Source organism: Numida meleagris, chromosome 6 (genome assembly GCF_002078875.1).
Source record: "Numida meleagris isolate 19003 breed g44 Domestic line chromosome 6, NumMel1.0, whole genome shotgun sequence".
NCBI classification, from domain to species: Eukaryota; Metazoa; Chordata; class Aves; order Galliformes; family Numididae; genus Numida; species Numida meleagris.
In genome coordinates, this window is record NC_034414.1 from 46,944,677 (window position 1) to 46,959,458 (window position 14,782).

The 14,782-nt window shown below is 35.5% G+C and overlaps 1 protein-coding gene across 6 annotated transcripts in view; it reads left to right on the forward strand.

Annotated features, from left to right (window-relative positions):
- PPP4R4 (protein phosphatase 4 regulatory subunit 4) overlaps window positions 1-14,782 on the forward strand; it is a 59,580-nt gene that overhangs the window by 12,499 nt on the left and 32,299 nt on the right. For all 6 annotated transcript variants that reach the window (XR_002440198.1, XR_002440199.1, XM_021401528.1 and 3 more), the window contains 3 exons: window positions 9,083-9,185; window positions 12,722-12,869; window positions 14,088-14,161. Coding sequence is in view for 4 of the 6 variants with exons in the window: in XM_021401528.1 (XP_021257203.1) it covers window positions 9,083-9,185; window positions 12,722-12,869; window positions 14,088-14,161 (325 nt within the window). In the remaining 2 variants the exon portion in view is untranslated. The remainder of the gene's footprint in view (window positions 1-9,082; window positions 9,186-12,721; window positions 12,870-14,087; window positions 14,162-14,782) is intronic.

Here is a 14,782-nt window from a genome sequence, read left to right on the forward strand (position 1 = left end):
TTTCTTTAGGGTCACTAGCCGCTTTGAGTATGATATCAATAACTTGGTAAAAATTCAGCGTTACTAGTTTGATGTCATTCTGAGTTCGGTCAGATTACTTTGGCTGTGAGAAAAAGAACCACCTCTATAGCTAAAGCTTCAAAAGAGTTTCTAAAATTTCAGATGTTTTTTTTTTTTTTTCAGTGCTCACAATTTTAGTCCCATGTTTTTCTAATTGAAACATAAACTCTGCTTATTATATATATCTCTACCTATAATATTTCTCTAGATAAATCTGTCTTGCTTAAGTGTGAAAACGCTATAAGCAATAGCTTCAAACCCTTGAATTCAGTCTGACTGTACCCTGGTTTCATTTTTCTTGTGACTTTTCGTTCATTCACTGACTTCTTCTGTATTCAACATTTTTTCTAAAGATCTCTCTTTGTCTCTTGCCTTTCCTTTTGGTTCAGTTTACTGTGTCATTTTGGAAGTAGGCAGTCAACTCACATACAAAGTATGTTTCATGTACAATTTGTCGAAGTTAAAGTGTCTGATGTGTCACCTTAGTTTGTTATTTCTAGGTTATTCTGCTTTTTGATGAAGCAGTGAAGAAAAACAGGCGAGTAACATTTGCTTTCCTAACCTGTGATATGCTTTTCCTTATGGTATGCTGATGGAATTAGTATAGCATAGTTAGATTTTAAATAAAGTTCAAATAGACTTATAGTGAGGGATGAGGTGAAGGGAAGATGCCTTCTGCTAGATCAGTCACTACAGTGTTTGTACATTTAAATATTTATGACAAGATTCTCATCTACTTCCACAAGTGTCAGATTAGTGCTGCTATGAAAAAACAGCGTAGAAGTGATAAAATATGAAATGTGCTATGTTCAGGAAGGATGAGTATACATGATAAACATTCACACAGATAGTGATAAAAGTGGGAGCTTTTGGATCTGATATCTATGTTGCCCCACAATAAAATGACTCATAAATTGAAGAAGACTCTAAGTAGACTCCAGTGCTTAATAGATAATTTGAGGCATTTATTTCTTCCACACCATAAATATATAGCTATCTCTAAGGGTGACAGAACACATAAAACTAGAGGAATGCATGTTCAGATAATGTACTAAGATCAGATTAATTTTTTCTTTTTTTTCCCTTTTCATACGTGTAGATTTTACTCACATTTGCTCTAAAATTATGCTGGACACGTAGTTACAAAGTAAAAGACTGAGAGATTTTGGAAAATTTGATTTTTTAAAAAATTTTTTAATAGAAAAGGGTTATGATGCCAGTTGTAATGAGATGGTCATACTGGGATATTACTAGAACTTCTGATTTCATTTAAAATGATCATTAGTCAGGTGTTGTATTTTCAGATTCATCTTACTTTCAGCAAATTTACAGAAGCCTAATAATACAAGTTTCTTTATTTGATTTGGCTGTAAGGTGGGAGTGGTTGATGGGCAAATACATAAGACACATATAAACTAGTTGATATGATGCAAAGATTTGTAATTATGCAAATGTATGTATGAATGAGAAGTGTTTTTTTTAGTTCTTATGCTACTTTTTGAAAAGGATCCTCCAGTGTGGGCTTGTACCCTTGAAGGCCAACTGTATCCTGGGCTGCATCCAAAGAGTGGTGGCCAGCAGGGCAAGGGAGATAATTTTCCCCCTCTGCCCTGCCCTTGTGAGGCCCCCTCTGCAGTACTGTGCCCAGGCCTGAGGCCCCCAGCGCAAGGAAAATGTGGAGTTGTTGGAGTGGATCCAGAGGAGGGCCATGATGATGATTAAAGGGCTAGAACACCTCTCCTGTGAAGAAAGGTTGAGGGAGTTGGGCTTGTTCACCTTGGAGAAGACTCCAGGGAGACCTCGTTACGGTTTTCCGGTACTTAAAGGGAGCTTATAACAGGAGGGAGACCAATTTTTTTATGTGGGTAGATAGTGATAGGACAAGGGGGAATGGTTTTAAACTAAAAGAGGGGAGATTTGGGTTAGATGTTAGAAAGAGATTCTTTACTCAGGAGGCAGTGAGTTGCTGTCACAGACTGCCCAGAGAAGCTGTGGTTGCCCCATTCCTGGAGGTGTTCAAGGCTAGGCTGGATGGGATCTTGGGCAGCCTGATCTGATGGGTGGGCAGCCAGCTCATGGCAGGGGTTTGGAACTAGATGATCTTTAAAGTCCCTTCCAACCCAGACCATTCTATGATATTCTGAAAGATAGTTATCAGATATATCCCAAGTATCTTCACATTTCCAGTGATCAGATAAAACTTTTGTTTTGATTCCAAATACTTTTGTTTGTCACTTACAACATGGTAGAGGATAATATGCAGTTTTTTACAGCACTTATGTTGTCTATAAAAATTCCCTTGCAATGTATATGTAATCTCAAAGGTGTTAATATTTCTACAACTCATTCTTCTAAACGCTTGTTCAATTGAGGCTATTAAAGGGAGTTATTTTAATAAAATGAAAAAACCTTCCTTGGAACTGAGTCTGCTTATTTTACACTTAAATATGTCAAACAGATGTTTAGACACTCATAATTTATGCTTACAGATGTATGCTTGAATTGTAAGCATAGATAACATGAAATAAGAAGAAAATTACTGCATTTCAGATATGTCTTACAGCAGTGTTAAGAAAGGATTGCACATTTCAAGAAAATATAAGATTATATTTTATCCAAGGAGGTTTCATCTTGAAATAAAATCACTTGTGAATATTTGTAATTTCAGGACATTTTTCTAGTTCCTAATTTTTTCTTTTTTTTTTCTTTAAAGCAAAACAGAGTCTTAAATTAACCTATTGAAGGCAAAATTTAGAAATAAGAAACTTGAAGTGTTAGTTTTACTTAGCAGGAGTAGTCCTCAAAAAGCAAATTAATCAGTTTTAAGTCTGTGTCTCCTCTTTTGCATAAGAAAATCTTCTATATAAAAATCCTTGCAATAAACGTAAAGAAGATTCTCTAAGATAGTCTTATGGGCCAAGTACTTTTTATATTACTGACAGGCATATATCAGGATTTTTAGTTTGCCTTGGCAACGACTGTACAGGAGAACAGAAATCCTGGAAGTACAATTCTTATTGAAGGATTTTGAAAAGGGCAAAATCATGTCAGATACTGAGCTTTTATACGAGGAGGAGGAGTATATCTCTGAATCAGTCACAGAATAGAGATAGGGACCTCTGCAAGTCGTCTGTTCCAATGGCTTGCTCCAAGCAGTGCCAACATCCCAATTAAATCTAATTTATTGTTAGATTTGATTGCTCAGGACTTTGTCTGGATGAGTTTTGAATGTTTCCAACTACTCTCCAACCTCTGGGCATGCTGTTTCAATGACTGAAAATACTCCTTGTGAGTTTGTTTTTTTTTCTAGTTGGTTTCTAAATTTTACTATATGAGGCAAGGAAGAAATTATGTAGTAGTGATCCATATCAGGTTCATTTTAAAAAACAAACAATCAAACAAGATTACTAGATACCAGAATTCTGTGAGTGAATTCTAAGGCACTGGATTTGTATTTTCAAAGTCACCTAAAGTATATACATTTCGTGTAAACTAAGAATAAGATTTTGAAGTGTTTTCATGTTATTTGAATGCCTCGCTCATCAAAGTAGGTGAACTTTCTTTGCCCCCTACAAATGCAGCTTTAGACCACCAAAGCACTTTTGAATTTTGCACTGAAAATAATGTCACGATGAGTTAGCACTGTAATCCCATGCAGTCATGCATCAGAATTTCTAGGTTTGTAAAACTAAATTATGCGAAGCACAGATTTCAGTGCTTGATTCAATGCTGACTATTTAGCAAATCATTTTTGCTGAACTACAAAGCAACAGTACTAAACAAAATCTGTTCAAGCATTGTAGTTCAGTCCTCTCTACAGTGCTGTGTTCTGCTCCTGTCAGTGTGTTTTTGCAGGCTTAGAGCCAGCAAAGGAATAAGATGCAAATCTTCATCCTCTTTTTCAAACTCCCTTGTGGTAGCATTCTCCTGGGGAACATTCACTGGCTAATTTTCCTTCATGCTGTAGAAGGAGCTGTAGTCTTTCACTACCTTTCCAGATACAGGTATTTCTAATTGAGTATCCACAAATTCTTTAATTTTTTTCCTCATTTTGCAGAATCAGTTTTTAAAATTAAGCTCAGATTGAACTTTTTAAACCTTTATTTTAAGTACTTACTTGAAAGATAAGAAATCTTATTGTTGGCTGGGAGCTAGTCTGAAAATTTAGTTGTCTGGATGGGAACAAGTATCCTGAAGAAGTCGTAGAATCAATAGAATTGTAGGTCCTTCCTCTGTGGTTGGAAGAGAGCTCTTGGGGAGCTCAAGGCAGAGTGAAGTAGAGCGATATATTCAAGGTATTGTCGTGACCTCAGAGTTTGAACGTATCTAAGGATAGATTCCACTGCATGTCCTGGCAACTCATTCCAATGTTTAAAGAACTCTGATATTGAAGATTTTTTTTTACTTTTTTTTTTTTTTAAGGTTGAAGTGGAATTTTCTGTATTTCTGTGCCCATCAGCTCTTGTCCTGTGTCCCTAGGCACCACTGAGAACAATATTAAATGCTGTGATTTCTTAATCATTTTACTGGACCTCCACTGGACTAGCTTTCGTCTGTCTATGAGACTCAGAACAATTATCACTTCCCTTGGCCTGTTGGTGATATTCTTTTTAATACAGCCCAGGATGCTGTTAGCCTTCTTTGCCACAAGTGTAGTTACTGGTTCCTGGTAAACTTGATATCCTTCAGACCTCTGGGTCTTGCTGACAAGCAGCTCTCTAGCTGGTTGAGACCTGGCCTGTACTGGTGCGTGGAGTTGTTCCTACTTAGCTGCAGGACTTGTATTTCCCAGTGTTGAGCTTTGTGAGACCCCTGTTGGTCCATTTTTCTAGTGCATTGACCACTCCTCCTAGTTTTGTATCATCTGCCTACTAACTGAGGATGCACTCAGTGACATTGTCCAAGTTGTTACTGAAAATGTTAACCAATAATGTCTCTAGTATATACCCCTAGGGTAAGTCTTCAGTGACTGGCTTCCAGCTGGCTGCTTTGCCAGGTCAATAGTTCATCCAGTTTTCAGTCTGCAGCATTTTCCATTTATCTAGCTTGTACTTCTCTCAGTTTGCCCATGAATATATTATGGGAGCTGTTGTCAAAAGCTTTGCTAAAATAACATCCAACATCCAGGCCAGCTGTCTCATTGTAGAGGGCTGTCAGGTTGATCAGACACGATTTCCCCTTTACAAAGACATGCTGACTACTCTCAATCATCTTTTTGTCCTTTGTATGTTTGAAAACTGATTTCTAAGTGGATTTTGCTCCAATTTCAAGGTGATCTTATGTAGCATAGACACATGGTATGCACGTAGAGGGAGACAAACAAGCAAGAATGAGTGCAGGAGCTGAAGGGAGATGGCCCAGTGCTGCTTTTGCCCTTGAGAAGTAGCAGGTTTTTAATGAATCTTGTAACTGGAGTAGCACTCATGCTGCTGGCTTGCAGCTGTCAGCTGGGGTTGCAGTGAGAATTGGGATGGGAGTGTTCAGGCACGAGAGCTTTCATCCCAAGATGAGGATTCCCAGCATTGTGCAGTCACTGGGATCTCCTGTAGGATGAGCTCAGAAGTTGACTCCTGAAGTTTTGTATTTAAATGGTATTATCTGTAAGGTTTCTGCTTGCAGAAAAAAAAGGTTGAGCTAAATTGCTACTAAGTATAGGGCTCCATTAGAATTCTATAATTAGCACTGTTAATAAAGGACTAGCACCCTCATAATACTATTTGGCTGAAGAGAATAGCTTTTCAGTATTTATTAGTACAAAAATATCTTAATCTGAATGTTTAGCAATAATTCACTTTAATCCTAAAGGCTTTAACATTTAAGGGAGAAGGAATCTATGGTGCAGCTTTTTTGGTAGGAATAGAAGAAAAATCTTCCACAGTTGGGAAATTACAGGCTGTGTAGGTGTTGAAATGCCTCCTGCTTCACATTGTTAATTGGCAGTAGGCCAAGTACTCAGCATTCTTGCTTTAAAGGGAAACACTGCCCTTTTCTTTATATTTCTGACTGATGAAACTGGTTGTATTTTTTAATGCTTAGGATTTCTTCTACCTTGATATAGACTGAATGAAGTATTCAGAAAATAAAGTTCTCCAAGTTACCTTGACCTTTTGTATTATTCCTGGATAATATAAAGGTATGCGTCTTTTCCCTGCTGAGACTGCAAGTTGTGTTGTAAGAAGGTGTGGGCCTCCTCTCCCCTGTGACTCTTTTCCACTCTGGGGCCCTAGATTTCCCAATTCTGCTTTAAAACTTTGTTAGAATTAGCAGGCAATATGTAGAGAAATCTGTCATACAGATGAAAGGCTTTAATATTCATTTCGTTAAAATATCTAATAACATGGTTTTGAATAATGCAAAAATAATGCAAGCTGTAAATAGATTATTTATTATTAATTTAAATCCCTTTTCAGTGCCTGACAAAATACTGTTCTATCACTGAGTTTAGGTGATACTGAGAAACATGTTTTTTTATTGAGAGAACTTGCATGTTTCCTAATAAGATTGTAGGAATGCTAATATTAAAATCAGTCTGAAAATCTGTGCTTTTATCCGTTATCACTGGTTTTGAATGGTGTTGAAAAGGGCTTTGGTTTAACTTTGCTCTGTCAAAATTTGTCAACTGTCTTGTGCTTATAGACAACACTTAAGTATATGTAGTTGTGTATGTGGTAATCAGCCATAAAATTGGCTTCTCAGACTTTTCCAAGGGAATTCCCTTAGCTTAATTTTACATCAGTAGTAGTCTTAACGGAAGATTAAACAATTACAAAACTGCTGATGATAACTTTTTTTCAGTTAGAATAGGTACTATGTTTGAAAACAACAACAACAAAAAGGTAGATAGGAGGAGGAAAAGAATCTATATTCAGAAAAATAGGAAATGTTAGTTGCTTTTATACCCTGTGAGATCTTCTCAACCTTGAAATTATGTATCTGAAGCTGTTCCTTTTTTCAGGCGATTGAACTTTGTTAACAGTTTTGTGACCTCATTCTGTTATTGTGAATTTGACTGTACTTCTTAATATAGTATATAGTAGTATAACTGTATGGAAGTTGAGAATAATGAGGAACTTCACATGATACTGAGTTGTAGAAAATGATATTTTAAATTGACAGCTACTGCTGTGAAGAAAATGGAAAGTGAAAGAAGAGAAACTGGTCGTGAATGATCTGGTATTAAGGCCATGAGATAAATCAGTGTTACGGAACTCAGGATCTGCTGACCCTGACTTTGTTAACCTTTATTCAGATCACATTATCTCTGATAAACTAAGAGGGACGGATTATGTATGAAAATGTGAAATAGATGTATTTATCAGGAAGAAAGTTTTTGGACTGCTGTTGATAAAAAATATAGTTCTTAATATTGTGTGGTAACATACATGGTCACAGACTTTACAGGAAAACTGCCTTGGGGTAGATAGGCACAATCTAAAGTTAGCATGATTTCATCACATGTTTTTAACTTACAGACTTTGTCCAAAAAAAAAAAAAAAAAAAAAGGAGACCTAAAAACAATAGCAGGATTCCCACTTTCCAGAAAATTTTTGTTGGGGCGGAGGCTTTCAAAGGTTAGGTACCTTACACACAGTGGTAGTTTGCAGTTGATGAGCACAGAAGTGAACTGTTGTGTGCATTACTTTCCAGCTTGCAGAGACTGAATGAGAATAAAATATTTCTGTTAGGGTATGCTAGTCTGGATTGATTTTAACCAAAGCTTTTACATTTCCTTCTTGCTTGTTATACAGACATTCTTATTTTGTAAAAGCATGTTTGTATGCACTTAAGAAAAATAGATTTAAATCGGCCTTCTTGAATGTACCTATAAATAACTAATTTCCCCTCAGTTTTTTTTAAATATACAAATGTTCAGGATGATTTAGCATTAGTGGAATGTGTTTTTAGCTCTTTTTAGCTTTTTAGCTGCAAGTGCTGCAGAAAGGCTTTGCATCTTAACTATAAATTGCCTAATGTACTTAAGTAGCAGAACAAAACTGGAAGATGGTTGTGTAAATCTACTTTATTGTGACAAATTGGTGTGCTTAGTGCTAGTGTTGAGCACATGCTCAAGTAAGACAATTTGCAATTACTGTGGGATGGAGAGTGGTCTATGGAAATATGTAAAAGTAGTTTAGCTATCAGTTTCTTTTTAAAAATATATGTATAATTGTATTGTACAATTAATTGTAATATTACACTGTAAGAAAAATACTTATATGTGTATGGTTTAGCGTAACGTGCTTATTTAAAATAGAGCTTCCTAGCTGTTGGAACAAATGTGAATATGTTTAGAAAAACAGGTTTTATCCATTGAAACAGGAGAAAGGATTTGTTGATAGTTTTTTAGTTTTGGTATCCAGTTATACTTGATCCTTTCTCTTTCCAATTCCATTTTGGAAATTTATCAGCTTGGGTAGTTTTTGTTCCCATCTCGTGCATTTTCTTCATTGGTGCCTATACCTACCATTTCCTTCCTATCTGCCTTGTGTTTTTTTTCCTTCCCTCTTTTTCGTTCCTCTTTAAATTGTGGGATACCATCTAGAGACATGAGTTAAGGAAAAATATAAAAGATCTGTAATCCAGTCAAGCTTTTGTATGCTTCTTTAATCAAGTTTGATAACTTTCGTCTGATTTCTCTCAAAAATGGAAAAAAGGGTAGTTTTCTAATGTTATATGTATCTTCTTCCTATGCTTTATCACCTGCATTTGTGTAATAAAGAGCTTCCATAAAATCATTGCCTTGATCGTCCTGTTTGAAAAAAACATCTTTAAACTTTTTGTATGTTTTTTCCAAAGCTACACTAAAAATTATTAGTTCCACATCAGAAATGATACATTACAGCTTTTATGGTTGAGCTGCTTTTAATGCTGTTTTCTACTACTTATCTAAAAAATGTAATGATTGTTTTGATGTGTTATATGAGTAACCTAGAGAAGGGGGGACAGGGGGCTGTTTTTCTAAATAAAAGTTGTGAGCTTGTAATAAACTTAGAAAGTAAATGTATGTATGTATTTTTGTAAGTTCTGGCCAGGATGTCCAAGGAACAAGTGTGGTGGCAAATCTTCCAGTCCTGATGCGACAGAATCCTGCAGAAACACTCCGTCGAGTTTTACCGAAAATCCGAGTAAGTTTTTGTGTAATGAGGTTTGAATGTATCTTTTTCCACAGGTACAAATACTTTAAAGAGGCAATAAAAAATCCTAAATCCTTTTGTTGCAAGCTTGCTTGGAGAGCTATGTCCATCAGGTCTTCCCTGTTGATTGACTGAATGTATTTAGTTTTGCAGATAGTACTGTATGTTTTGAAAAATGTTAACAGGAAAAGAAAGCAGAAGTAATACTGTTTATTTATTCTAAAGATTTACCAATGTTTTGGCAGCTTTTTGGGAGCTCTATTTAGGACCAACCGGTCATACTGGTTCAATCTGATGTTCTTAACGTCATTCCATCCAACATCCTGCTACACTTTGCTTTTAGCTGTCCTCCACATTTTTAATAAGCTACTGGTTGCTGTGATAAATGCAAGCTGTCCATGTAATGTTAAACAATAATTCTGTACATGTATTTATTTGTACAAGGGATATTTTAAGAAAAAGAATGATCTCTGTTTCTGCTCTGATCCTGGTGTAGCCTGGAAGAAATGAAAAAGTGCATTTAAGATGTGGTTTTAGGAGCAGCTTTAATCAGTGAAACTGCATTGCAGAAGCAGCTGTTAATTCCTATTTGCTATGTAAAGCTATACAAGGCAGCTTTAGGAGTTAAGACTTTGAATACGTTAGCTTGCCTTTTAGAGTGGTTTTCAGTGATTCTAAGGCTATATATTATTTTTGGCTATCAAAATATCTGAAAGTTTGTTTTGGTAACAGCAAATTGATAATTTATCTTTATTTTTTTGATTTTATCAGGGTATTGTCAGTCTTCTACTCGTACCGTTAACATTTTGTTTTAGAACAGTCTCTGGCGTGGTCTCATGCAACTGACCACTTTGATTTAAGCCTATTTCTGATTTATATAAATTGTTAGCTAAAAGACCATTGTGTTTGTGTGAAGCTATTTGGATGAATGTACGTGCTCTGTATGGGGAAAATAGGTAGAAAATCACAAGGATTGCTTGTAGAAATTGTTTTTAAAGTACTATGTTCATAATTCATAATTTTATGGACAGATGCAGTAACAAGAAACAGAATAAAGTGTATGTTGTTTTTACCATGTCAGATATTACAGAGTTGACGTGTTTCCATCAAGGGCATTTTCAGGCTATGCTTCTTAAGTATTTATAAATGGTTGTTTTTATGCATTTATATAAAGGAAAAACATTCTTATAAATGTAAGAGTTGAGATAAATAAGCTGTTGAAAATGAGAATTCTGCTTTGATTCTGCAACAAAACAATTCTTGCATGTATGAACAGGAAATAACAATGTGGAGGCATGGTAATCTTTGCCTCTTTCTTTAATAAAATGTCTATTATGGAAATATAGTTTTCAGTTCATAGTTTTCTAGATAAGAATGGAGTGAAAAAACCCAAAGTATGGTTGCTAGCATGATCAGGGCCTGAGCCTTGGAAAATATCTGAGAGTACGCTGGGAGCTAGATCTTAATATGTTCAGATCAGGAGATACTTAATTACTTTTTAAAAGTATCTTCTTGCATTTACTTGAAAGCACTATGTGAAGAAACAAGATTTAGGAACCGAAGACAGAAAAATGGTAAATGAAGGAGACATTGTTAATAACAAATAGGATCAACGTTCAATCAACTAACAGAGAAAAGCAGTGTGTTTTTCATCATGCGGTGTCTTAAATCTAAACTGAATGCCCTTCTAGTTGATAAATGAAATGAAACTTAAATTAATGGGCTCAAGGCAGAAGTAAAAGAGTGAAATATAATGGCTTCTGGAATTTAAATGGTCAGACTAAACCTAAGTGCTCCTTTTAGCTTTAAACCTTGCAGATAGTATTTGTATAGCCTGGTTCATTATGGTCTGATCTGCAGTGAAGTCTTACCATCACAGTGTGCATGTAGCTCTTTTGATTATTTTGGAGGTGTTTTTGAACAAGTGGAAACCAAAATCCCGGAACGGTATGCTCAGCAACGCTTGTATTACAAAACCCATGGTTGCCTTATTCTTGGCTGTGAATGTAGTAGCAGTAGAGGAATAAGGACAGAGAATTTGTGGAGACAAGAGGGTGGTGTCCAAGGTTTTTGAATGCAAATATTTTATCATACTTAGATCAGGAAGCTCTGCAATGCTGTGTTTTGTGGGGGTTTTTTGTGTTTTTTTTCTTCACAAAAATAAAGCTGTTGAGAAATAACAATCCTTTTTCAAATCAAATATACTAAAATATATATAGCTATATATATATATATAACATATATATATGTTCTCTGTAAGCTGTATGTTCTCAGCATAGTTCATCTGTATAATACTTAGGTGTATAATGGATGTTTTTTTGAACCCTTACCTAAGAGTATCAGTTTATCATTGCCTTTTAATATGTGATCTGAGAAAGCACTTCATTTCAAGCACATTAAAAATGAGAGAAAAATATGTATATAGAGTACTGAATAGGAAATGCGGATTTTTAAGCTGCTACAGAGTTTGGAATCTCTTGGAAAATGGTTGTTTTAGTAGTAGAGCAATGCATTTAATTTTCTTGTGAGGCAGAAGGATACAGTTTGAGAAGTAAAAAAATGGATTTTTCATGAAACTGATAGATGTGTTCATACTTGCAATGAATGCTGTGTCCTAGATTGAATCCTGCAAGCTCTTTGTGAAGAAATGTTAAATTTAAACTTGCTTTTTATTTCATTCTGCAAATTTAATAAGATTTCATTTTCATACTATTTGTGTTTGACTTTTGAACTGATGCTTTTAAAGACAACCTAATAATTACATTTCTTATATGTTAAAGCTAAGTGCAAGTAGATGCCAAGCTACCTGCGTAAATATTCTGGTACATCCTGCTCTATTTTTATGATCCATGTATTTGTGTGTGTGTGTGTGTGTATATTATATTATATATATACATGTGTATATATATATTATTGTAAATATATATACAATATATATTGTAAATATACATATACATAGATATATAATTGTATATATACATATATATATATTTACAATACAATATACAATATATATTTATATATATTTAATATATATATTGTATATATATTTACAATATAATATATATATATACGTGTATATATATACACACGCTCATTTGTGTTCCATGTTGTCTGGCAAGGAATGAAATTTGAATTACGTTCTATTATTTTAGTATTGCTCACTGGATGAATGAAATATCTCTTACAATTCCTGTGCGCAAGTAGCAGAAGTGCAGTTGTTGTCTGGTCTGTTCTTACATCTCACTTTGTAACATAGGAAAATCCACTATTACGTATTGATGAAATTTGAAGTCAGAAAATATATTTTAATCAACTTTATTTTTCTTAAGAGGTTCTTGTTATACTGTCAAATATTTCAATATCTCCAAGTAATTGTTGTTAAGGGAAAATAATTTTTAGCTAATTTTGTAGTTTGCTCAGGTTCTTGCATGCTCATTCTTAAAACGGAATGTTTCTGAGTTTGAGTGTTCTTTCAATACATTTCTGCCTCGTGTTCTAAACTGATGTAATTTCTCATTTTACAGGAGGTTCTGCATGTTGCAGGAGTGGAAATGCAGTTGACAGCTGCTGTTTCATTTTTAACTGTTCTGCAAGATGAATCAGTGTCCATTCATACATACTCCCACTCCTTCCTACACATCATTCTCCAGAACCTGGAACACAGGGATGCAGGTCAGGGGGCTGTACAGCTATGCTGTGTGATGAGTGATTACTTCTGTGTGTTTTGTTTCCTTAGCAACAGTACAATATTGTGTAAAGGAGTATGCGACTTTATATCTACACTTGCATGAAACAAAATACTTATGCATGCTGACTATGTACACACTGATATTTAAAAGTAATTGTTCATACTGATTGAAATGATCAAAAACACTTACTTTATTTGAAGGACTAAATCTAAAAGATGTTAAAGAGTCCAAACTTCTACTAAGTAGCAGAACTCTGTGGCTGAAAAAATTAGGGAGAAGGGTTGATGTTTTTTCTGTGATAATTACATTTCTCTTAAATTCTCTGGCACTATTTTTGGGATTCAAAAGAAAAAAGGCCTTTTATAAAACTGGAAAGGATTATAAGAAAAGATTATGCTTCTGAATGAGGAAAATTTTCTTTTCAAAACAGAGTAATTATTTCCTCTTCTAAGAATTAAAAAGGCAAAGGAATATGGACAGAATTTGCTTCTTACCGATCTTGCTTCTTAATCATAGTATCAAGGAATGGCTTGGGTTGGAAGGATTGTTAAATATCACCTGGTTCCAACTCCCTGCCATGGACAATGACACCTCCCACTAGATCTGGGCTTGAACACCACTAGAGATGGGGCATCCACAACTTCTCTGAGCAGCCTGCTCCTGTGCCTTATCACCTTCACTTATATCTAAACCTACCCACTTTTATTTTAAAACTGTTACTCCTTGTCCTATCCTGATACAGAGATCGTCTGCAGTTTTCCTGTTGACCCCTTTAGGTACTAGAAAGTCACAATGAGGTCTCCCCAGAACCTTCTCTTCTCCAGGCTGAACAACCACAACTCTTTCAGCTGGTCTCCATACAGGAGAGTTGCTCCAGTCCTCTGAGCATCCTCCTGGCCTCTTTTGGACCTGCTCCAATAGGTCCATGTCGTTCTTGGGCTGAACACAGCGTTGCAGGTGAGGTTTCACAAGAGTGGAGCAGAGGGGAACAGTCACCTCCCTCACCCTGCTGTTCATGCTTATTTTGATGTAGCCCAGTTTTAATGAGTGTTTGAAGTTTTGAATATTAATTTAATGGCTTTTAAATTGATAGTCTGTCTTTTTTTTCCATTCATCTCTTCAAGAATTAATTTTGTAAAACTGATGGGGTGTTTTCTTGTTATATGTACAGCATAAAGTATAACTCATTTCTTTCTGACAGGTGTCAGCAATGCATGGCTAGAAACTCTTCTTGCTGTAATAGAAGCTTTACCCAAAGAGACTATCAGACATGAGGTAATATCATAGAATCATAGAATGCCTTGGGTTGGAAGAGATCTTAAAGATCATCTAGTTCCAATCCCCCTGCTGCAGACAGGGTTGCCAGACACTAAATCAGGCACCAGATCAGGCTTCCCAGGTCCCCATCCAACCTGGCCTTGAACACTTCCAGGGATGAGGCATTCATGTCTTCTCTGGGCAGCCTTTGCCAGCACCTCACCACCCTCTCAGTGAAAAATTTTCTCCTAATTTATGCTAACAACAAATAAAAGACTGTATTTCCCTGCCATCTCATTCACATCAGTAAGATTTGTGGCAGTTCTGTGCCTATGAAAACAGTAATGCTTACGGAACATATAAGAGGGAAATGTGCTAAAGCAATACAGGAGGGTCACCTTAAAAAGTTTTAGTATTCTTCAGAGCATCAAGTTTATATGTTTTGTAACACTTCCCCTTACACTTAGTATTCTTAGTAACATGTTTTCATATATTCTGTTTTGATTTATGGGATGGTATCTCATTATGTGTAGTGGACAAAAATTCTGGATTTCTACTGAATGGGACTGAATGCTGGAGATGCATTTCATTGTGTGCTTCAGTTGTTCTTGATGTACCTAAAAAAAGCCCTACAAGCAC